Source organism: Danio rerio, chromosome 23 (assembly GCF_052040795.2).
Source record: "Danio rerio strain M-AB ecotype USA chromosome 23, GRCz13ab, whole genome shotgun sequence".
NCBI lineage: Eukaryota > Metazoa > Chordata > Actinopteri > Cypriniformes > Danionidae > Danio > Danio rerio.
In genome coordinates this window covers 5,133,367-5,159,606 of record NC_141043.1, presented here as the reverse complement: position 1 = coordinate 5,159,606, position 26,240 = coordinate 5,133,367, and the positions used below count along the sequence as shown (strand labels likewise).

General features: G+C 37.8%; 1 protein-coding gene across 7 annotated transcripts; it reads right to left on the bottom strand.

Moving 5' to 3' along the window:
* Window positions 1-1,445: 1,445 nt before the first annotated feature.
* On the bottom strand, window positions 1,446-26,240 carry kcna2b (potassium voltage-gated channel, shaker-related subfamily, member 2b). 7 transcript variants are annotated; one of them, XR_015522871.1, is made up of 4 exons: window positions 7,419-8,183; window positions 6,955-7,342; window positions 2,229-4,403; window positions 1,446-2,005 (listed from the first exon to the last, which is right to left on the bottom strand). XR_015522871.1 is itself a non-coding variant. In XM_087305897.1 (3 exons), the coding sequence occupies exon 3, from the start codon at window positions 4,269-4,271 to the stop codon at window positions 2,784-2,786; it is 1,488 nt and encodes a 495-aa protein (XP_087162023.1). In that variant the 5' UTR covers window positions 4,272-4,403; window positions 6,955-7,342; window positions 7,419-8,183; the 3' UTR covers window positions 1,446-2,783.

The window sequence follows — 26,240 nt, the reverse complement described above, 5'->3', positions numbered from 1 at the left end:
CTTAACGAACATTTCGCGCAAATCGCTCGAGTTCAAAAATCTTAACCTAATCGGACATTTGTGCCGCGTTAATCAATCAGGAGCTCGCTCTTGAAGGTGCGAGATTGTGACGTAGCGCCTGTTGTTGGTGTCCCGGGGGAAATCCTCCACTCGACACAGACAACAGTTTATCAAACTAGGCTTGGCTCAGTCAGAAGCACCGCTGAAAGCCTTGAAGCACCCTGGATGAAAGCTCATCCAGGTTACGTTTTTGGAGAAGTTTACGAGCTCACAGAGCTGGATGCACCTCTGAAAGGATCTAATCGACTCAGACACAGCCCTAAACGTATCGACGCTGTTTTTCAGCCTTCGTAAAGCACATAAACACAGTTATTTTCTTAATAAAACCCATGTTAGCCACTTAGGAACAAAGCTAGAGTCACCAGGCAGACAAGAGCTCTGCCCATCACGCGAAACCACGACTGTTCTGAAGTCAGTTTGACGCGCGAATGAAGCTGATTTGATGTGCGAATGAAGTGAGTAAACTCAAATGTTCACGCGACTATCCCCGCGTTCCGCATCTGGTGTGAACACAGCATCATGCTTGATAAGAAAACAGCGATTAATGGTAGAATTATTTTAAAATTTAATACAAATAATATATTTTTAAAATAGTACATGTGTACATCTGAATGTCTTTTAATGGATAATATAATTTTGGATATGCATATTGGTGTAGTTACATCATCCATCTGAAGGTGCTAGTCAATCTAGCGACGATTACCTGCCAAACCGGCACTCTAGAAAACATGATGGGTTGTCATAATCCAACATTGGGTCAAATATGGACAAACCCAACATTAGGTATAACAGCCAAGCATGATTTCTCAACACAATCTCACGGCAATTCGTAACTTTTTCATTTAGCGGCTAATTCGTATGAATTCGTACGATCTAATTTGTACAATTTAGAACGATTTGCTTATCCCCCAATGACGGTTGGGGTTAGGGGTGGGGTCAGGTGCCACGCCTCCTTTTTAAAATCGTACCATTTCGTACGACTGAACTCGTACGAATTCGTACGAATTAGCCACTAAACTGGCAAAACGTAAAATACTTACGTTTTCTCGTGAGATCAGGCTGGATTTCTAGTGTGTGACTAGGAGAAGGAGCATTCTCATTCTAGAGAAAACTTAATTGACCAAATTAAGATGATGGATGATGTATTCAATAATTTAGTTTATTTCCTCAGAATGGCTGATAATTATATATTTATATACTTCTTATATAAAAAGCACACTAGCATTTTAATGGGGTCTTTACAAATCAAACACAAAAGACAATACTAACCATTTTTTTTTAGTTATGAGGATAGGTTGCAGACTAGACATATCATAAGGTACCAACATTTAATGAGGCAAAATCATCAGAAGTCCGTGTTAGTAAATCAGGTATTACAGCTGCGATTTTCAATTTAGATCTCTAAAAAAACAATCTATGAAAATCAACAAACATCTTAGTGTTCGACCCAAGTAGCAAAAAACTACTTACAAAATATTGTAACCTTAAAAAAAATCAAGCTTTTCTAATATTGCACATACTGTTAATCTCACAGAGAAAAATAAATTGATAAAGATATGAATACTTATTTCTAGTTTTGTAAGTATCATTCTTACCACATGCATGCTACAAGGAAATTGTACCAGACATGCACCACAAAAGTAGCAGAATATTCCCTATCTCTTACAAAAGCTATTCAAGGAAGCAGAATTGTCATACCTTTTTATCCATATTCTCCAGCATCATATTATGGGCTGGATGCACCATGAAATGTCAAAATAAAAACATAAAGATGCAATAAACAGCGGCAGTGAACTTGATCTTTGGTGACCTGACTTGGTGAGCTAGTGTTTTGCTGTTATTGGCTGCAATGTCCCAGTAAAAACCTACACTATTTTTTAGTTAAAAAAAAGACATTGCTCACACACATGGAATGCTTGTAAGTTTACAATGCTGGGAAAAGTATGTGACGGAAATTATGCAATGGCGGGCAGCTACTCATGCAGTATAGAGGAATGACGACGATGGAAAAATGGTCAACTTCAAAACAATCTCTTCTACACTTTCAGTTATTTTTACTCTAGCAGCAAAAGAGGGACGACGTTTGAAAATTTAAAAAGGGTGCTCTGTAACTGGCCTTCCGGACACCCCAAAAATTGGTCATGCATTTTTCCGTCACAAGATGGAATGTGAAAAATTTTAGGTACATGGTACACTGCTTTGGCTGGCAGGACAAGCGGTATTTGTGCATTTTTCAGAGAAATACATCCTCTATTGTGATTCTTGTTATCTCTTGAGCAATTTGGAGTGACAAAATTCTTCCCAGGTACAAATATACTTGAAAAAGACTCAAGGGATCTTCAGGTTGGCAGTGAATGGGGGAATGAGAGTCAGGAATTGGTCCCTCTATGCTACACTTGTATCTAAATGGTTAGGCTACGATTTGGCTACTGTTGCAAGCAGAACGACTACTAGAACAGTCACACAGAAAGGACAAACTCCATGCAGACACTGAACACAAGGATGCAAAACAACGTCCCCCACCAATCATGTTTCCCAATTCTTGTAAGAGGGAATGGAGATGGAATGATGGACAGGACTTCTTCACTGTTCCTTCACTCAAATGGACACATTCCAGTTCTCCTGTCTTGATACTCTTGCATGAGGCATTTGGAGCCTTTCAAACTGGGGTTTGTACACCCTTTCTTTATTTCCACCTTCTTCATCAAGGCAGATCAAAGTGGTTATACATCTGTAAGCATTTTGGTGATGTTAACATAGTTAGTGTTGGCTAGGGTGCAATTGGCGGTCTTGATGTTCTCCTCTCGGAAGTCCTCATTACTGTTGTTAACAGCCTCTTGAATTTCCATGTAGTCAGACTTGCTCATGGTTGACCCGCTGCGGCTCTTTTTCAGGTCCTCTGAGGAATCTATCTTGGGGACGCTGGTCACGTTAAGGTACTGGGCCTGTTCCTCTCCCTCTGTCTCTCGATGGTAGAAGTAGTTGAAGTTTGAGACTATGACAGGCACAGGCAATGCAATGGTCAGCACACCAGCGATAGCACACAGGGATCCCACGATTTTGCCTCCAATGGTAGTAGGAACCATGTCACCATACCCTACTGTTGTCATTGAAACCACAGCCCACCAGAAGGCATCTGGGATGCTTACAAACTGCGAGTCAGGCTCGTCCGCTTCAGCAAAGTAAACGGCACTTGAGAACAGGATGACTCCAATGAAGAGAAAAAAGATAAGCAGCCCAAGCTCTCTCATGCTGGCCTTAAGTGTTTGGCCAAGAATCTGCAGCCCTTTTGAATGCCGGGAAAGTTTGAAGATCCTGAAGACTCGCACTAATCTGATGACCCTCAAGATGGCAAGAGACATGGCTTGTTGACCTTGCTGACCATCCTCAGCTTTCTCTGCAAGCTCTGTTCCCAAGGTGATAAAGTAAGGTATTATAGCCACGATATCAATGATGTTCATTATATTGACAAAGAAGCCTGCTTTGCTTGGACATGCAAAGAATCTCACCAGGAACTCAAAGGAAAACCATATGATGCAAAGTGTCTCCAAGATGAAGAAAGGGTCAGTAAAGTAAGTGGAAGTATAGCTAATTGTTGAGTTGGAGTCGGTTCTGTATGCTTTGTGCATATCCGTTTCTTCATTGCGAAAAACTGGAAGTGTCTCCAGGCAAAAACTGACTATGGATATGAGAATAACCATGACTGAAATTATAGCAATAATCCGGGCAGGCCCTGAACTTTCAGGGTACTCAAAAAGCAGCCATACCTGCCTCTGAAACTCATTCTCTGGCAGTAGTTTCTCCTCTTCCTTAATAAATCCTTCATCCTCCCTGAACATCTCAATGGCTTCTTCCCCAAGCTCATAAAAACGTATCTCCTCTGAAAAAATATCCAGTGTCACATTGACAGGCCTCCGGAGCCTGCCGCCTGACTGGTAGTAATAGAGAATGGCATCAAAACTTGGGCGGTTCCTGTCAAAAAAGTACTCATTTCTCAGAGGGTCGAAGTAGCGCATTCTCTTTTTAGGGTCTCCAAGCAATGTCTCTGGGAACTGAGACAGAGTTTTGAGCTGCGTCTCAAAGCGCAGACCAGAGATGTTAATGACCACCCTTTCGCAGCACTCATGGTCTGGTTCCGGGTCATATGTGTCCTGTGGCTGACCCGGGAGAGCTGCGGCTTCATCGGCTGGGTCACCCGTGGCAACAGTCATGCTGTGAATGAAGGCAACCTGCAGTTTGGGGTCAGGATGCAATGGTTGTTGCCTCTAAAAACTTCAGTGGGGAAATGTAGGACTCCCTTTTAATCGCCAGCCCCCTTTTCTTGCATTAGATCCAAGGAAACACTGAAAAAAAAAAAAATACAGAGGCAGAAAAACAATTACTTGAGCCAAACAAACATGCAGGAATTCACTGTGCTCACTTAATATGTATTTCTTGTACTCCATAGTGGGATTCCTAATTTTCCCTAGACAATGCAGCATTTTATTTTTGAGCTAATATAGAAATTGAAGCAGTATGAAGGCAATGCACAAGAAAGTAAAGCAGTATGAAGGCACAAGAGAAACACACAGAGAAAAGCTCTAGAAAACCACGGCTTCTAAAAACATCTATCAATCATATGGAGAAGTCGGCCTGACCACTTTACACATTGTATTTGCTTTTATCTGCCAAGTAGATCAATACTTACTGTGGCAAGGCTGTATCATTCCTCTTTGGATTCAATTATGCACTGTAAATCTAATAACAGCCTGAGTGCACTTAAATCATAATTGGATATTCCAAAACCTCCCAAAATGCATTTCACCAAGACAGGAAGACTGCTTGAGACAGAAAAGGTGCAGAAATATATCTCTGTATACTATTGCTCCCATCCAATAGTTTTATCAACGTATTAAGCATGACATGAATATTATTGTCCAATAATTCCCAAACATATAGTCATATATAGATATCTTAGATAAACTATTTCAGTATTCATGATTTCTATTTTTAGAAATAGTTCATATGCCCAATTTAGAACAAGAATTGTAGACAGAAATTAAAATATAAATGCCATATATTAGAAAGACTGCATAGCCACTTGCATTGTTCCATCGATTCCTATTTAATTATTGTGACGTTTAGAAGCATGCTTTTATACTAGAACGCTACAAGATCAACATATAGTATATTATAATAAATAAAAATGAATTAATTTATTTTCTTTTTGGCTTAGTCCAGGCATGTCCAAAGTCGGTCCTGGAGGGCCGGTGTCCTGCAAAGTTTAGTTCCAACCCAAATCAGACACACCTGGGCTAGCTAATCAAGCTCTTATAGGCTTTGTAGTATTGTGTTGAGGCAAGTTGAAGCTAAAATCTGCAGGACAACGGCCCTTCAGGAACGATTTTGGACACCCCTGGCTTAGCCCCTTTATTAATCAGGGGTCGCCATGGTGGAATGAACTGCCAACTTATCCAGCATATGTTTTATGCAGCGGATGCCCTTCCAGCTGCAACCCAACGCTGGGAAACACCTATACACTTTTGCATTCACACACATACACTGCAGCCAATTTAGCTTTTTTAATTCACCTATAGCGCACGTCTTTGGACTGTGGAGGAAACACCTGATGGAAACCCACTCAAACACAGGGAGAACATGCAAACTCCACACAGAAATGCCAACTGACCAAGCTGGGACTCAAACCAGCGAACTTCTTGGTGTTAGGGGATCATGCTACCCACTGCAACACCATGACGCCTGTTTAAAAAAAATTTCTAAATAATCAAAACAAATTATTGAAATACTTAATATTGTGGTCAATAATTTGTTCAAATGAAGCATAATGGCAAATAATCATTCTCAGAAATATTAGAATGTTTTTTGCATTTAACAGCTTTCCTACAGTTTATACTGAACTGTTTTCTATAGTATATGCTGGGTTTTTTTGAGCTTCATTTCAAATTAATCTCCAAATATGCCCATTATGGTTAAACTGGCAGGTTAGCTGGTGAACTGGCAGGTTTAGCCACTGAACAAAACCCAACAGAGTGGAAGACTGGCTAACATTTGCAAACAAACTTATGTTTTACTACAGTTGAAGTCAGAATTATTAGCCCCCCTTTGATTTTTTTTTCTTTTTTAAAAATTTCCCAAATTATGTTCAACAAAGCAAGGAAATTTTCACAGTATGTCTGATAATATTTTTTCTTCTTGAGAAAGTCTTATTTGTTTTATTTTGGTTAGAATAAAAGCAGTTTTTAATTTTTTAAACACCATTTTAAGGACATTATTAGCCCCTTTAAGCTATATTTTTTCAATAGCCTACAGAATAAACCATCATTATACAATAACTTGTCTAATTACCGTAACCTGCCTAGTTAAGCCTTTAAATGTCACTTTAAGCAGTATAGAAGTGTCTTGTAAAATATCTTGTCAAACAGTACTTACTGTCATTATGGCAAGAAGATAATGAATTAGTTATTAGAGATGAGTTATTAAAACTATTATGTTTAGAAATGTGTTGAAAAATTATCCCTGTTAAACAGAAATCAAGGAAAAAATAATAATAATTCAGGGGGACTTATAATTCTGACTTCAACTGTTTAATCAAAATGTTACAAAATACAGAATTTAATCTATTTTAGATTCTTTGAAGAACCTTTCAGGGAACAGATCGCATATAAATAGTTTACTTATTGCTATAATCTAAATATAGTAGAACAACAACAACTAAAAGGCTAAGAGTACCCTAAATCACATAAACAAATGACTCTGGAGTTAATTTTAAACACTAATTAAACACATTCACGTAGCTTCTGTGGTTTATTGTAACAAACACACTAATCAAATTGTCCAAAAATCAGTCCCACATCCACAAACTGCAATAAGCATAGGGTAGTTACGCAAGCTTACCTGCAAGCATCCCCAACGCGCCAGAGAAATAACTTGTTAAATGATTATGTTTACATGACACCAGCAGAACTAATGAACCGTCTGGTTGCCAGGGTCATTGATGTCTCTCAGCAGCCTTTCATTACAGGTATACTGCAAAGATCCTGCTCTTCCCCCTGCTCGCTGCGCCAGATCTCCTGCGCCGGTCTCGAGCAGATCCAGCCGTAAACGCCTTCAGGATGCACGGGAAGCATACAGCGGCGCGTCTCTGAGAAAATGAACGAAGGGGAGCTCCCTCAAGGCGTTATTTGCAAAGAGCTTTCCATTGAAACGGCCCAAAGATGCTAAGGTCAGCAAAATCTGCCGCCCCCAGTGTCCTCACAGTGTTGCCTCGACTCAATTCAGAGATCTGCAAAGAAACAGGGGAGCTGTTTGCGTTGGGCGTCGCCTCAAACATGCTAGCATCACACAAGATAGTAACATACACAATAAGAGATTGAGGAGAATTGCCTGAATACGAGCTTGACGGCCGAAATGATGCTCTGAGGAGTGGCAGCATCTTGTTGTTGAGCAAACGTGCTCATCTTATGGGCGAAAATCCATAGAGCATCAGATGTTCCCAGTCATAATTTGGGTTGTTTTTTGTTTGTTTGTTTTTCCCCCTTGCACACCGCGTCCGTTTAAGGGTGTTATCCAATTGTCCCCAAAAATGATTTTTGGTTTACGAATATTCAGATCCCAGGCTCATGCACCCTTGAAAAACACATCTCACCGGCTGTGCTCAGCGTTTTAACCCGTTAAGCGCGAGGTGTCTGCAGCGACATGCTTCAGCGATAGAGAGGCTCCAAGCTCTAGGTGGATGATCAAAGCATGCCCATGCATTACTGTGTTAAAGGCATTCACGCATTTCCTTTCATTCAAGGCATCGATGCATTAACGCATGCATAAACTAAGGGAATAGAAAGACCAATAAAAATGTATAAGTCAACCTTCCCGAGTTGTTTTCAAGATGCAAAATATCCATGGAGAAATGCTCCCGTATTCCTCTTGCGCTTACTTGTGTTTTCCTCCTTCATTTTAGGGAGTGGCGCGGCGCGAGCGAGTCATTCATCTTAAAGTCCAACTTTTCGTCTTTTACTCATAATTGTTGTGCAAGGGCGAGCAGTTCAGGCTGCAGTTGAGCACTGCTGCGCATACAAAGGCATACAGTGAGCTGCTGCTCCACCAAGGCTGTACAGCGTGGGCAAATTAAAGGAGACGCGCCTCCTCTGCGCTATACAGATGATGGTGATGATGATGGAGCATCACTGCTCCACAGCTCTCACTTATGAGTTTCATCTAGTATCATAAAACTATTATAACAGCTTATATTACACAATTGTTCATAATGAATATTACACATCATGAAAACAACCGGAAAACAGTGTGTGTATGTGTGTTAAATAAATAATTATTTATTAATCCACAATTCATAAAAGTTAAAAAAAAGTGTTGTTATTATTATTATTATTGGCTTCATAGTGGCCCAATGGGTAGCATGATCGCCTCATCAATGAAGGTCGCTGGTTCGAGCCTTGGGGTCAGTTGGCATTTCTGTGTGGAGTGCATGTTCTCCCCGTTCGTGTGGGTTTCCTCCAGGTGCACCAGTTTCCCCCACAAGTCCAAAGGCATGCACTACAGGTAAATTTGATATGCTAAATTGTCCGTAGTGCATTTGTGTGAATGAGTGTTAATGTGTGTTTCCCAGTGATGGGTTGCAGCTGGAAGGGCATTCGCTGCGTAAAACATATGATGGATAAGTTGGTGGTTCATTCCGCTGTGGCGACCACGGATTGATAAGGGGACTAAGCCGAAAAGAAAATGAATGAATATTATTATTAATAATATTATTATTATAGTATTACCCTTAATGTAAGAACCTAAACTAATGGCATTCGTAGTAGCAATTAAATTATTTTACAATATGATGTTTACATATGGGCATCACGGTGACAGTGGGTAGCATGATTGCTTCACAGCAAGAAGGTCAATGGTTCGAGCCTCGGCTGAGTCAGTTGGCATTTCTGTGTGGAGTTTGCATGTTCTCCCCACGTTCGAAAAGAAAATTAATGTTTACAAATTACATTGTTTTTATACATATACTTTTATTATATTTAGATTATGTTTTACATTTGTAATTATTTTACTATGTTATATTCATTAAACAAATGCACATGCGCATAATGTATTATGATTATTGTTGAAAGGAATGTATTGTTTGAAATACAATTATTAGGTTATTATTATTTATTTTCTAATAATTATTAAATTTACACCCCTATGATTGATTATTGTCTTCACTTGCTCAACAGAAAGGGATGCGGTCGGCTTTAGAAATGAAAGCGCTGTTCACCAATGGCGGGAAGAACAGTCGCAGTTACAGTCTATTGGCACATAATACGCGGTCATCACATGTAATCCATAATAATACACACAGTGGAGAAAACTCGAACCACAGGCAAACTTGTGTCTGGATCCACAAGTATCACTTTAACAGTCAAGAGGAGAGGAAAAGTTACTTCACAATACATGCTATTATAGAAACATGGCACCTATCAATCAATTCGGTGGGCAGGGAAAGCTGCACTTCAACGTCATGTTTAAATCACTGGGATTTTGGTCCTATTTTAACGTCAGGACATTTAAAAAAAAATTACTTTTTGGGTTTGTATCATTCCAGTATGGCAGTTGACACACTATACGTACAGACAGTTCTGTCCAGACAGCTTACAGAAGTTGATTTTCATCATAGATGCCCTTTAAACACCCATCACATACCACCAGATTTGTGATCCATACCCAAAATGAACCTTATCTTAGGAATCTTACTCTTACAGTTGTCAGGGTGTTGTTTAACGGTCAGTGGATGTTTTACTTATCAACACACACATATATATATATATATATATATATATATATATATATATATATATATATATATATATATATATATACATATATATATATATATATATATATATATATATACATACATATATATATATATATATATATATATATACATATATATATATATATATATATATATATATATATATATATATATACATATATATATATACATATATATATATATATATATATATATATATATATATATATATATATATACATATATATATATATATATATATATATATATATATATACATATATATATATATATATATATATATATATACATATATATATATATATATATATATATATATATATACATTATATATATATATATATATATATATATATATATATATATATATACATATATATACATATATATATATATATACATATATATATATATATATATATATATATATATATATATATATATATACATATATATACATATATATACACACACACACAGCTAGGTTAAGCAATAGGCAAATTGTATTTAAAAATATTTTTAGATATAATATTTTTATTTTTATTCAAATTATTTAGTGTAATTATAATTTTATTAAGTTGAACAGAATAGATTAACGAGTATTACAATACATAATATAGATTAATTGATAAGGATTTAATTTAAAGAATTCAAAAAATATATACAGTAGGATTTAATTACATTGATAAAAATTTAGTCACTGCAACAATAATAACACAGTTTAAAGTGGGCAGGGTTCATCAATCAAGTTTTAACAAATACAGGCCCATACTGACTACTACTGTCTAACCCTCAATGGATCCCTCAGTGCAGTCCCCATCTTCAGTCAAAAATTTGAGGGTAATTTGAGGGTGACCTGTCATTTACAGCCTGACCTCATGAGGAAACGTATTTTGTTTTGTCAATTTGGCTAATTCATACGAATTCGTACGAGTTCAGTCGTATATTTATTGCATTTGAAATCAACACTAATCAAAACTAACAGGCAAAAACATATACATACATGTGTGAGGAAAATGTCTCAACAAAATCCCGTTATCTCAAGAAAATATATTTTTATAACATAATTGAGTGACCAAAAGATACACGGACCGCTCACCGGCCCTGCACGCACTGCTTGACATGAATGAATCTGTTAACGATAATAACTGTGCTGTTCTCACGGGTGATGTCTGATATTGCACTGATGCTTTTGACATATACCCTATTATTTGCACACGTCATTTTAAAAGCAGTACCGGTCTTTTCGTGAGCTGCAAAATTTGTTTAATCTTAGTCAGTGCAAACCCTTTTGCGATGGTGTACGTAATATTAAATTGTACATAAAGCTGCCACTTGCACGGCTGACAGCATCTGGCGAATAAATGAAGGAATAAACAGAACCTCTCGTGCTTAAAATGTGTAGATGTGGCAAACAGTTACCTGAAAATTCCGTCCCGCAGACTTTACAGTGAATGCTTTTGTTATTTTCATAGTGGACTTGAAGCCAAAGGAAGTCTTTTATCCACTCTTGGAAAAGTGTAGATGGTGGATTAACATTCATCACATGATCAGTAACGTTAATCTGTTGTGCCATTATTTGTAGATTTAGGTGGTTTCTAAAACAAAATCTGTCAGTGTTTTCATTCTCATTTTCAGCGCGTTACATTTTCGCGGTTGTTGCTCAGCTCTCCCTGTCATCTGTATGCAGAAGGCGTTGACTGGGTGGTTGACAGCTGATTTTAACCAATCCATTCGTGTTCAGTTCTAGAGCAGTGGGCCAATAAGAAGAGCGCGAAGGCAGGCAAGCGTTGCTGTCTTTGTTTACTGACATGTCAACTGTTTTAAAGTGTTCCTGAGCGCAAGTGCAAAGATGCATTCTGCTTGAATGTGTCAATACTTTATGAATTTAGTCAAAGTCGACGGTTCCGATGACCCAGGCAAACTGTCCACAGTTTTCTCAACATTTTTAGATTTGCGAATTATAAATTTAATCTCTGCAGTTGCGGTTTTTCACATCCAGATGCATGCTGCGTTGATAACTAGCGAGTTATTTGCTGCACAGTTATGCTGTTCCATTCACGTTTTTTAAAAAATACTAACTTTAGTAATATCTTTAAACAAATCTAAAAATAGTAGCTTTCACTTGTAGTACCAAAAAATATATACTATATTCACTAAAATTTACACAATTTTTAAATCACTCTTGCGACCCCTTGGAATTATTCGGCGACCCCCAGTTTGATAACCACTTCTTTAAAGGATTATTTAGTTCAAGTAATGACCACTTACTTTGGGCTTTATTTTGACAATCCATGCACTAAGTGCAAAGCGCAGGGCGCAAAAGCATTAAGGGCGTTTCCGAATCCACTTTTACAATTTTAAGGATGGAAAAATCCGCTTTGCGCCCTGGCGCATGGTCTAACAGGGTTGAGCTTATTCTCTTAATGAGTTATAGGTAGGTTTTTAAAATAAACCAATCAGCGTATCATCTCAAATTCCATTTAAGAGTCAGTTGTATCGCACCATGATGCATTTGCTATTTACATGGTGGACTAAGTAAGTTAAAAAGCTGAACGCTTCACTAGTTAAACAGTTAAACAGAGCATCTGTAGCACAAGAATGAGAGAATGAGCCTCCTCATTCTTTACTTTCACTTTCACTCTTATAGATGTTATATTATACATAAATAATTTATAAACAAAAGATTTGTTTCAAAACTATTTCTGAATTCAGTTTTAATTTTCAGCAAACGAACAATAATAAATGAACAATAATAACAAAGTGTGGTCAAAAAACTGAGTTATTTCCAAACACACATGCTGTGCCACTTATGTTCTAAAACCTGACAGATGGACAAATCTAAGCTTGTGTTAAATAAAACAAATATAAATATGCATATAATAAATAATACTGCTAATAATAATAATAACAACAACATTATACAAAAGAAAAATTGTCATGAATGAACTAAAAAAGCCCCCGAGATGAAGGTTGTGGTTTTTATATTTATGTAGGCTAAAAAATTATCATTTTATAATATTTTATTCCTTTAATTCTTTTTCATTTGTAAAGATATTTGTGTATTGCTGTAAATCCTGTGTGTATTAAGCAATGTGTAAGCGAGGCGCACAACTAACGCGCTCTGAGCTGGACTTTAGACCTGCTTTGATCTGGTCTATTGTGCAGTCTATTAAAGTTCCTCAAAATAACTCACAAAACGTGCCAGCAATGCGCCTTTACATGCCTCCTTTTAGACAAGAACATCTAAGGGCGCACATATGAGCGCTAATGCATTTGCTATTTAAACAGCGTGCCGTAAAACGTCAAAATGACTCTTGCGCCAAGCTGAAACTAGCAAACAACAATTGCGTCGAGCCTTGCGCCGAATTGCGCCGGGTGTATGATAGGGCCTATGGGCTTCTATTCAATAATAAATATTTTTTTAAAAACTGTATCTTGTAATGTCTGTGTGCGTGTGCAAATATTTTCATTCCTTCATTTTCTTGTCGGCTTAGTCCCTTTATTAATCTGGGGTCGCCACAGCGCAATGAACCGCCAACTTATCCAGCAAGTTTTTACGCAGCGGATGCCCTTCCAGCCGCAACCCATCTCTGGGAAAGTGTGCAAATATATGTGATTAATTCTATTAATTAATCACCAAACCATATACTTGATTAAATGAAAAATCTAAAACATAAATAAACATTTTCTGAAATATATTTATGCATGCATGCGTGTATTTATACATCATACATATACATGGTAGACACACACACACATATGTTATGTCAAAACAAACTTTTATTTGGGATGCGATCAATTGCGATTAATTTTGAGCACCGCTAGTTTTTTGAAAGCTTATAGATTTCAGACTGCATGCTAATGCTCACAGAGGCCTGGCTGCTGGAAGACCTGAATCTGTCTGTTCATTTATAACGCAATGGTGGAGTTACAGCGGGTCCATGAGGGAGGTGCTGGAGTCTCTCAGGGGACTGTTGCTCTGTTTGTTCATAGAGAGAGGACGAGCTGTGCGTGCCTGCATGAACAAGCAGAGAGAGAGAGACTGAACACAGACACTGGATGTTTACTGAAGCAATGAAATAAACACCAGCTGATGAACTGAGCCAAAAATGTAGCCTTATTGATGGTGCTGGACTGATGTGATGACGATTTGATGAAAGCAGGGGTTATGGGTAGATGTTTGGATAAGGGGATGAGAAGATTATAGTTTATGGTGAATGACTGGTTTGTCATGAGGACAAGGTTGAAAATTGAAGAAAAAAAAAAAGGGCAGAGATAGGGGAGAGCGGGGCACAAAGTAACACTTTTTTGGCTTTGGTCAAATAATGAACAAAGTAATGGGGTTAGAAAAACCATTTTTTTTTTTACCAATAACACACAAGCCTCTCCAACAAATGAGCACTGAAATTACGATTGCTGGACTTATGGTTTCTGCAGTATTGGCAAAAGTGCCAGGAGTATTTACCCCACCTGCGGGGCAAGTTGCTTGCAGTGGCAGATTTCATATAGTTAATTTAATTTCTGTTTACTTTAAATAGTAGCTATTTCCTCAGTAATTGGCTCATTTATTTTTTATTCTACATAGCACAGTTTGTTTTATTTTTTTATTTGTTTATTGGATAAACCCATTTGAATCTAATTGCATTATTAGCCATTTATCCATTATTATACGATGCATTTATTTGAATTATTAGCAATAAAAATTATTTTTCTATTTGAAAAAAAAATATTATTTAAAAAGTTTAACATCACACTCAAAAAAAAAAAAAATATATATATATATATATATATATATATATATATATATATATATATATATATATATATATATATATATATATTCTTAGTTTAATTGGTGTCCAACATTGTGTGGCTTAATTGTAACACCCTGTTACAACTAACCCCGCTGTGTCATGTTTTCCTCAAAACTGGCTAGCAGTCACTGTGTTTCTTACATCTTTCAAAATGGTTCCATCTTTTAGCCTAGAAGACGAAGATCACAACAATATAAGATGTTACTAACATACTTTCACAGATTTTTTTTTTAAGTTAAAAAATATTGACTATTATAAAAAATACTTTACTGCTGCAAAAATGGTTTCTCGGGTGTTTCTCATCCAAATTTCCCAGAACTTTTACAATAATTGGCAGGAAGACGTCTCGACCCTGTGGTGAAAACCTCGGAAGCATGCCATGGTTAATTCTGAGCAAATACCTTAAAACTCTGTGTTATATATATATATATATATATATATATATATATATATATATATATATATATATATATATATATATATATATATATATATTTTTATTTATATATATATATATATATATATATATATATATATATATATATATATATATATATATATATATATAAATAAATTTATTTATTTTATTTTTTTGGTCAATTAATTTTGTGGCTAAAAATCGGTTCAGGCACCGTTTTGGCACCTGCACCGTAAAAAACCCAAACAATACAGAACCCAAAAGGATCACTATTCAATATGAGGGTTCAAATGACTTCAAAACTAAAACATACATTTTCTGAAGTCAATTTCTGTAGTGTTCTCTGAAACGTTTAAATTAGTGATTTTAGTACAAAATTATTAAATTATTCATTACGTTACATATAAAAAAGAAAGAAAAAGAAAATAAACTGTATGGATTGCTCCAGTCTGAATTATAGAAGTATAGAATGATCACACACAATCAAATCATATAAAATTCAGACTCATTTTGCTTTCAGAACTTGAAGTTATTCAGTGTAAATATATAATATTTAAAGAAAACTGAATCCATTATTGTTATTGTAAAATAATCTAAGATGTGATATAGGGATCATTTGATTGTTACTAATAGCTGTTTAACCTATTGTTAAGCTTTTAAATCCACTGAGTTGACAATAACAGAGTTGACGCTTTCCACCATGTTGTGCTTTAGCTCAAGATGCTAACCTCAAAAATAGTCTAATACAGAATTGTATGCATTTCACCATATTATTGTTTCTAAAGTGTGAATGAAAGTCAATAAACTTACTACAACAGCTGTCTCCTATTGGTGTATTTTAACACAACAACAGTTGACATATTGGTGTATGGGGTATATGCCGAGCTAGTGTTGTTCCCATACTGATAAACTTCCGTTGACCTGTTATTGTGAGTTTTTTTTTTCCATTTTATACGGTTCCTTTTACAGCATCAATGTTGTAATGTAATTCAAATATAATCAGTTAAACAGACTTTGGAATTCATTCAGTTGCTCAAGGGTAAAACGAGACAAAAAGCCATTTACTCGCACGCTTTCGTAAGAATCAGCAGGCTAGTGTAGAAGCTACATTAAATGTACTGGTGTAAAATAAATGCTCGTATTATAAAGACATGGGGGGGGGGGGTGTAATTTAATGTGGTGCTTCTTGTTCAATCTGAGACCCATTTTATATCGGATATCACTCAGCCAGTGGAGATTGCTGATTTTTAAAGGAAACAGACATTAAACGCGCAGATTTTGCATTGGCATAAAATTCACTGGAAACGATTAACCAAGGTTACTGGCAAATTATAAGTCCTATTAGCATACTTCGGCATATACCCTATTGCAGAGCTACTCAAACTATTTTCATCAAGTACCACCTTAGAAAAAAATTCTCTCTCCAAGGACCACCTAAATTAGCAGTATTGAAATTCAGTAGTGTAGTAGGCCCAGTAAAGCAGCTATAACTCTGCACAGTTTAAAAAAAACGTGGCAGATTACCCCAGAAATATAGGCTAAATGTCATATATGGCATATTAAATACATCATTTTTGATAAATTTTGAAATGTATTTAGCATGTACATAACATATTTCATTCCTCCATGTACCACTAGAAGGAAGCCCGTTTACCACTAGTGGTACACGTACCACAGTTTGAGAACCACTGCCCTGTTGTACAAAAGATGCAGTGTATTCTTCTCACAAGAATCTTAAGAAAAAATAAATAAACTTGTAGAACCTCAAACATCAAATGTTTCTATTCCTTATATTTCAAAAGTGAAACACAATGTTTATTTAGTTTTATTTATTTAACCAGCATATGGATTTGCTTACAGTTTGATTTGCTTACAGTTGATTTGCTTACAGTTACAGTTGCTTTAGTTTAAAATCAAGTGTAAAACTTATCTTGAAGCATATCTTCACTCTTCATCATGCCAACAGGAGTGATAGTAAATGGATGCTTGACAAATAAATCTAGGCAACACCCATGCTGTAGCTAATACATTAATTCTCAAAGGCTTCTCTTTCTGAAATGAACTTGGTCTCATCGTGGTCCCTTTAAGGCTATATATAGTTTGTTTATTTGGAGAATCTAGATAAGCAAAGTCCAGCGAATCATGTTTCCTTTCTCATGTCCCTCAGTTTCCACACAGCTCCAGCTGAACACATCTTCACTAGGCCTGCAGAACCACTGCTCTACTCATTATTTATGAGGAAACATGCTATTGTGAGGAAAGCATTTAAAATGCAGACCCTTCCCCCAAAACTAAGACTAGCAAAACGGTTTGCAAAACAATGGTTTTAGGGTGTACTTACAGGCGCGATTGTCCCCCTCCTCTCTCCCCCAAGGCCCGTATTCACATTGTGGTTTTTGCCTTCTGAGCCTGAGCACACTTACATCATTGATGATGCGACTGTTCAGTTTAAAAGAAGAGAAGCGCTTTCGCTCCATACAATGGAGATTGCTGTAGTTATATATATATATATATATATATATATTATTATTATTATTATTTTAAGTCGTTTGATACACGGTGACACACAGACAAATCTTTTGCTAATCAGACCCACGACTTTTGACACTCATACATAAAGATTTATGATAGTCATCGTGCTGCATGTAGTTCGGGTTCATTAAAAGTAAGAATGATTAATAAATCCATATAAAATAGTTCCTTAAAAGTGACGTCGGGTCTTCAGTTTTGCACTCAGGCACGCTTTGCACTTACAAGTGTACCAAAGGTCAACCGAAACAAGCTCTGGCACACCTCTGCCAACCAGGCCAGGGTCTGCCAACTACACTGCGCCTGGGCCCGCTTTGAAGAACTCCCACTTGTCATATATATATATATATATATATATATATATATATATATATATATATATATATATATATATATATATATATATATACACACACACAGTTTAAGTCAGAAATTTTAGCCCCCCTTTGAATTTGAGCAAGGAAATTTTCACAGTATGTCTGATTATATTTTTTTTCTTCTGGAGAAAGTCTTATTTGTTTTATTTCGGCTAGAATAAAATCAGTTGAAAAATTTTTTAAAAGCCATTTCAATGACAAAAATTATTTGTCCCCTCAAACTTTTTTTTTTTCTCGATAATCTACAGAACAAACCATCATTATACAAGAACTTGCCCAATTACCCTAACCTGCCTAGTTAACCTAATTAACCTAGTTAAGCCTTTAAATGTCACTTTAAGCTGTATAGAAGTGTCTTGAAAAATATCTAGTCAAATATTATTTACTGTCATCATGGCAAAGATAAAATAAATCAGTTATTAGAAATGAGTTATTAAAACTATTATGTTTAGAAATCTGTTGAAAAAAATCTGCACTTCAATAAACAGAAATTGGGGGGAAAATAAACAGAGGGGCTAATAATTTTGACTTCAAATATACTGTAGGGTGTGGTTTAAGCTGTTTACTGTATATTTTTGTGCATGTGTGTGTGTGTGTGTGTCACATTTCGTACCTTGGTGACAAGCGGGACTGAATCAGAGCAAGCAGTGATACACGATGTCTGCTCGTCTCCTCCGAAAACAGCTTCTGCAGACACTGTGTGATGTTCTGAATGTTTAAAATATTTTCGCGGCAGATAGATGCGAGTCATTTTCTGTATGTCCAAAACCAAAAGCTTCAGTAAAAGCAGAATGACCGCGATGCATGGACGTCTTTCCATTTCGACGCTTTGCTTTCGTGACCGTCACCTCCCTGCTGAAAAAACAGCTTAATCCAGCCTAAGCTGGTTGGCTGGTTTTAGCTTGTTGACCAGCCTGATTTAAGAGGACTTTTGACCACTGTAATCAAACTTGGGCACGGTCCAGGCAATTGAACCAAGTGTGAAAGCACAGTTTAGTGACATTGTAATTTTGCAAGTTTCTATAAATTAAAGAATTGGAATGATAAAATTTTCTTGTTGGGCAAGAAAGTCTTAACCTAAGTTTGGTTGCCAGTTATTGCTAGTTAATTTAACTTATGTCATATTAACTGTGAGGTGCCTTTAAGCCTGTCCAGACACACTGGCATTTTCAAAACCAATGCTTTTTTTCTACGTGAGTTGACTTTTCGTCCACATGCATCTGCAGTGTCAGGTCACTGAAATCTAAACTTTCTGGTAACTTCTGCTAGAGTGAACATTTTCAGTTGATTTGGCAATCTTTTGAAAGTACATCAAGGGAACATGTCTGTTTATAAACACATATGGCTAAAAAAAAATCAGAATTGGCCACATTTGCCTGCAGTGTTAAATACTACTCTTAAAATAACTTCAAATAGGACTAATCAGTAACATTTAGGGAACTGTAGTTTGTTCCCTGCTGAAAAATCCAGATTAAACCAGCCTGGTTTAAGAGGGGTTTTGGCCATTTCCAGGCTGGTTTCCAGCTACTTCCAGCCTGGTATTAGCTGTTCAGGCTGGAAAATGACCAGCCAAATCCAGCTAAAACCAACCTGATCAGCCTGGTTTAAGCTGGATATAGCTGGTTTTGACTGGACTCCCAGCTTGGCTAGGCTGGTCAAGCTGGTTTTAGCTGGTCATCTCCCAGCCTGACCAGCTAAAACCAGACTGGAAATGGCTGGAAACCAGCCTCGAAGTGGCCAAAACCCCTCTAAAACCAGCCTGGTCAACCAGCTAAAACCAGCTGACAAGCCTAGGCTGGTTTAAGCTGGATTTTTCAGCAGGGTTCTCTAGTTTCCATTTCCAATGTGCGCTTTTATCCTAATAAAACTGGGTTAATATCTCACACAGCTTGAGTATAAACTTGGCTGAACTGAAACATTTTGAAGGGATTGCATGCATATTTTAGCACGAGTGTGAGGGTGTGTGTGTGTGTAGCAGTGATATGGCAGTGAGCTTGTGATTGTGCCCTTTCAAGCTGGGACCGATTTGCTCAGGAGACACCGACACTTCACCGTAGCAACAGTGCAGGCGACTGCAGTACACAATGACTCAGAGCAGCTTTAATTCTTCAACCCCACACACACACACACACACACACTGAATATCACCTACACCACTGAATCCTCATCAACACCCAGACCAGATCATTTATTATACAGTGACATGATTTCCTAACGTAGTTTATCTACATGCTTTTAACTCTTCCCTTCCAACATAAATGGCAGATATGCTCCTGTTGTTAGTCAAAACCTAGCAATACGCTTGTCTAATTTAAGGCAAAGTAATGGAAACGCCTCACTGAATGGGAGATGGAAACTTAGCTATGCATAATACGTTTATGACATCACTTCCTCTATTCAGCATTACAGTAGCTGTCCTGAAGTTTGTCTTAATATTTTTAGTTAGCTGCCTGCCCTGCTAACGTTTAAAGGCAGTGGGTGGAATTGCAGCCCTTCCCAATCATGCATTTCAGGGGTTTAATAGTGAACTGCGGTGTCATGGGCTGTTTCTCAATATGCGTTCTTCAGCGGTCTTGCGTCCTCGTGTTCTCGTGAAACGTCATCATCAGCTGCCAAAGTTCAGTTCCAATACTCAAGACCGCAAGTACGGAGGACGCGTGAAACTTCCCGGATGTGTTCTTGATATCGAGGACGCACTGATGCTGACTTGAGCACCGAACTCGCTCTAGAAGTCCCAGAAGTCATTGCGACTGGAGGTGGGAAGCACTGCATTTTATTTAGATTTATTATTAAAGTTTAGAGAAATCATTTATTTACCTCAGGAGTTTCCCTAAATGAAACGGTGAAAGTAAACATTAACATGGACATCTTAATAAAGGAATAAACACATTAAGGGTGTTTGTTTGCAGAAATTCATATTAAAATCTGTTTTATTTATATTGTGCAGAGTATATTTAAAATGTTTTATGCAAAGTATATATTTTGAAGAGGGGAAAAACAATAAATCGTTGTATGAGTGCTGTAATGCTTAAATAATTTACCATTTAAAACACGTGAAGGTCATGTGACCATCAGGAAGAACGCAGCATCCCATTTCTCAAAGGACGCGTTCTCTGCCCTCGCGGTCTCCTGAGTTCGTTCTTCCGAGGACACCTGGCAAGACCGCTCTCCACAAGAACGCAAGTCCGTTCTCTGCGTTCTTGGAATTGGGAAACAGCAATGTTTTGTATGCCAGCTTTCACTGAATGGATAATTCATATTGATTTTATGCAAGACATCCCCTCCCTCTTATTTGGATGAGTGGAAAAATCTATATAAAAGTCGCTTGCTCGTTACCTGTAGAGTTTTGGAACAGACAAATACATTGACTTGAATTAAACAGCAATCAATTTGGCTTTCATGAGCACAGTTATTAGACATACAATCAATATAGTGATGGCACATGTTCACATGCACATGGGATAACCTGCTGTTTGTCTTGAGTGGGAGTGAATACATCAATTCACTTGACACATTAAGGCCATTGGGCTCAATTTTCTGTTGTCCCAGGCAGGGATGTGCACAGGAAGAGCTCAAGTCTGTTTGCTTTACAAATATATTTAGCCTGTGGTTAAAGTTTGTTTGCTTTTACCTATTTTTATGCACATTTTGGACTAAAAGTGCTTAATGGAAACACCAAGATTACCATAAATCTTGAAAATGTTCATAAAGAACTTAGTGTGTATACAACTGAGTAAGATAAACTTTCACATCCAATGTGCATAATGTGCTAGCAAAATTCATGTGGCTCAGGTCTGACAAGCAGGAGCGGACCGCCCTAGAGCCATCATTCCATTCAGCATGTGGTCCAGATGTAAGTGTCTGGTGTGGGCCGGATCTGGGCCAGAATAAAAGCAAACTGTGGCCCAAAATAGGGTCAGTTCTGGTTCATTTGGTGTAATTCTGGCTGATATGTGATATTGCTTTGGCTTAATTGTGGCCCAGATCTAGCAAACAGGAACGGACCGCCCAAGTGCCATCATTCCATGCGGTATGTGGGCCAGACGTAAGTGTCTGGTGTGGGCCGGATTTGAGCCACATGAATTTTGCTAGCTGGGAGGAATGTCAAAATCGAACATAAGATAAAACAATATAGTAATTAATAATATATGATAAAACATTTTAAAGTTATTCGGCAATATTTAAACTACAGTAATTTTATTATAGATAAAAGCATTTTTATGAGCAACTATTTTTGAAGTGATTTGTTTCCGTTCTTTTGAATAGTTTTCAAACAAAAAGTGCAACTCTTTATTTGAAACACATCAGTCACACATGGAAAAGGTAGACTTCTCTCCTCGCAAGCCCATACTACCTGCCGCACTCCCTCTCTTTCTCTCTCTGTTTACCGTAAGCCCTGTGGAGACTGTAAGGGAAAGAACACACCTGCTGTACTAGATACAGAAAGTGCTCTCACTCATCTCCTCTGGCACACTATTAAAGTGTACCTGCTCCCCTTCTTGTGCTCTAGGTCAAATAAGAATCATTTAGGGATGCTGCACAGCAAGCAAGACACAGCAAACTGTTCCAGAAACATCTGCTGCTATAAATAAACTCAAACCAAATGAATGAACCAAAACCAAAAAAAAAGAAAATCAGTTTCCAAAATGTAAGTTTTGAACAGTCCTTTACGTGTATTTAATTGTGTTTAATGTGAAACATGGCTTTAAAAAAGGTATTAATTATTATACCCAGATAAGCAAAGTCTACTAAAGGAAGTCAAGCCTTCTCATTTATGGCTCCTAAACTCTAGAATAGTCTTTTTGATATAGCCAGGTGCTCAGACAATGACAATGACGTTTTCGTTTTAAAATGCGTAAGCTTTGCTACGGTTAAGCCATCGATCTACACTACGCTGGAGTTTTCGAGCGCCGAAAACAGAGTGTTTTGAAAATGCTGGAGAGGCCGTTTTCATTCTAAACATTGCTGCTCCCTTCCAGTGTAGATGGGCGAAAACGGAGACATCTGAAAACGGAGACGGGGCTGCAGACATTCGCCTCCCTGATTGGGGCTTTTCCTCAATATTAAGTAGCCTACACACACAGTTCAGTCCTGCATCATCTCCTTGTATGTTCAGACTTTGCAAGTTTGATATGGAAAAGAGACTCGCGAGGACATGTCGAGTAAATCTTCAAAGGGGGCAGTGTACTTTATAACCTTATTCACATCAATCAATCAAGCCTTTATTTGTCACTACACTTTCGTATAGCGAAATTGGACCCCCCAGACCATACACAAAACATCACAAACAACTTTTCAGGGGAGACAGATCTTAGGAGGTAGCATTTAGAAACGAAGAAAGATACATTTGGACAGTTAGGCTAAAAAACACCCCCTCAGCTTGCCCTTGATTAGGACAAAGTGAGAAAAGGGAGAAAAACAGCCCTATCTTAGCATAAGCACACCGGCAAGACACAACATAGACAGAGGGGATGGGAACAGGGGTAATGGAAAACAGTCCGTTGAGTGCGGGCAGCCAACTGGTCCAGCAGCCATTTCCGGCGCAAGTCACAGCCCCGCCCACGCCCCACGTGGGTAAAAGCACACGAAGGCGTTTGGATGGGGATCGGTGGTGAATGTTTATCTGTAGATATGTTTGTGTGTGTGTGTGTGAGCCTGCATAGTCCAGAGTCCCGCAGGTGTCCTTGACAGGGGCAGGAATTTCAGAGCGTCCGCTTATCTTGCTTATCCCAGGGAGTTGTTTACTTCCAGCCGAGGCCGTCTGGCAGGAGTAAGAGGAGAGCCGAAAAAAAGACAGTAAGATACTTCCACTTTAGGTCAATATCTGCCAGTTTCACAGATATTTAATGTCCATCACTCGTCTCCCGATCTGGCCAAAATTTGTTGCAGAGCCGCTAGCTTCACCTCGATGGTTTCCAGTTTGCGGTCAAGGACCATAGTCTGATTCGCAACCCTACCCATCAGTGTTTCAATCAAGCCGGCCAGCCTAGTGGGGTTTTGAGCTGCGCTGACCGCTTTTATCAGTTTCCAATATCCCAGGGCCCTGCATAAGCCCATCAGCAGAAACCCTGTTATCAAAGTTCCGAATAGGTAGATATCTTCAATATCCTCCAGAGACAGAGCAGCTAGACAGAGGACTCTCCACTTCTCCCACCCGTCCATCACATATCCAGCTGCGAGCGTCCCCGCAGGACAGCTGGGTTCCCCGGAGCCCAGCGATCTCGTTGAGAAGATGGTGTCAATTGCATTCAGAGACCAGTTGATCAAATCCATAATTCCTTTTTCGTTTGGAAAGCAGGACAAGGAGAGCTTCAGAGATAGAATAAGATGAGACAAGAGGTGCTAGCAAGGAGAGATATGGGACGGAGCGGGAAGAAGAGCGACCGCCTTCGCCGAGAGCCAAAGAAGATCATCCTGGATATGTACGTTATATCTTAACAATAAAATGACAACATGATATTCACCTTATTCTCCGCTGACGCGCGGGCGTTGCCATTTGAATATTTTTGGCTTGAGACTTCCAGTCTCATTCACTTCCATTCATTTTTTAGACATTACAAACTGCTTGTTACGCTGCTTGATGTTGCAATTTGTTATTTCTTATTATATTATTCTACTTGGTCTGTATAGTCATGCAAACATTTGTTTGTAGAGCAAGTAGTTTGACCGTTTTCCGCCGTTTATTATTCCTAGTCATTTTTCCCATAGGCGACTGAATCAGAAGTTCTAAGACAATCGCGAAAACAGGCGCACTTCCACATTTTAGAATAAGGTCAATAAGGAACTGCTATTTTCATTCTGATATTAACAATTCAACAGACAGCAGAAATGTCGAGGCGTCATGCTGCATATATGAGCGTCATCTTCACTGTATGCATATTTATAACAAAACTGAGCCTATAACATCTCTGCCTCCTTTTATTTTCATTGAAAATACTAAACATATCCTCTCTTTTGCTGAATATCAGTTTTAATAACCAATAATGGCCATTATAAAAGTATAACGTACAATAAGTTTATACATTATAGGAATTAAAGGCAGATAATCAGTCAATATACAAAATGTACGTGGTTACATTAATTATGAACTTATCTTTGCGCTCAGCCAAAACACGTTACCTGAGAACAAGTCATAGATTCAAAAGACAAAAGTCGGGGAATATGTTGTTAGATATAGACAACACAATTAAATATCACGTTTAACAAATATAGTGAGATTAGATCCAGCGGTAGATTCCGGATGAACAGCCAAAGAGCACAGCTCTAATCTAGCTAGCTAGATATGCTGCAGCGCATGCAAGAGTGTGTGTGTGTGGGGTCAAGTGATGTGCGTTTTCAGTGGTGTAGACGGAGAGCTGTTCAGAAACGTTGGGTGAAACGCTAGTGTGGACGCAAATTATTTTCATTCTAAAATGCCGTTTCAAAACTAAAACGTACCAGTGTAAAAAAAGGCCCGAGAGCTGCTTAAAAATTGTATGTAACAATGAAATATGTTTGATCTTATCCCTTACATATAAAGTCGCATGCTTATATATAACTTATAATTGATTGTAACTTTAGCTTGATTTGATTGTAATGGTGTGCATCTTTTCTTTTTTTTTAAGCTGCTTTGAAACAATTATTGTTAAATTATTAATTTAAAAAACACAATACAAACAAACTTGAATTTAACTAAACTGAATATGGGCCATGAAGACCGTCTCCTCTTAAAAAGACCTCAGGGGATTTCTTTAAGATGGGCTATGCAAAAAAGGTAGAAAGCCAAGCTTGAAGGACAAAGGAAAACCCCTTCTGCTGGAATATAATCGGTTCCCATTTCAGCAGACAGTTTCTCGGTAGGATGCTGGAAAGATCTCTCTAGAACGGCATTCTGGTGTGGAAAAAGCCAGCAGTCTGGGACAAACATGAGGAAAACCATCTGCTTTGAGTCAGCTATGACTCCATAATGAGATTTATAGGAGTGTGTGTGTGTGTGTGTGTGTGGTGATGATAAATGGAGTGTGTTACGGGAGCAGGTGTGAGTATTCAGACCCAGTGGAATGAATAGCCACGTAAGGAGACTCACTACAGCCAAGAACATGAGTGACTAACCTGAGTTAGGTGGTGATGTATGGTGGGAGCAAACTGCACACAAATTAACAATTATGTAACCGATCAACAGATGACAGCAAACGTAGGTTCACTGGGTTATTAGAAGCTAGTCAATAAAAAGT

Bases quoted from the DNA above. Each gene is read 5' to 3' on its own strand.
- kcna2b (XM_087305897.1), bottom strand. From the start codon at position 4,271: ATGACTGTTGCCACGGGTGACCCAGCCGATGAAGCCGCAGCTCTCCCG.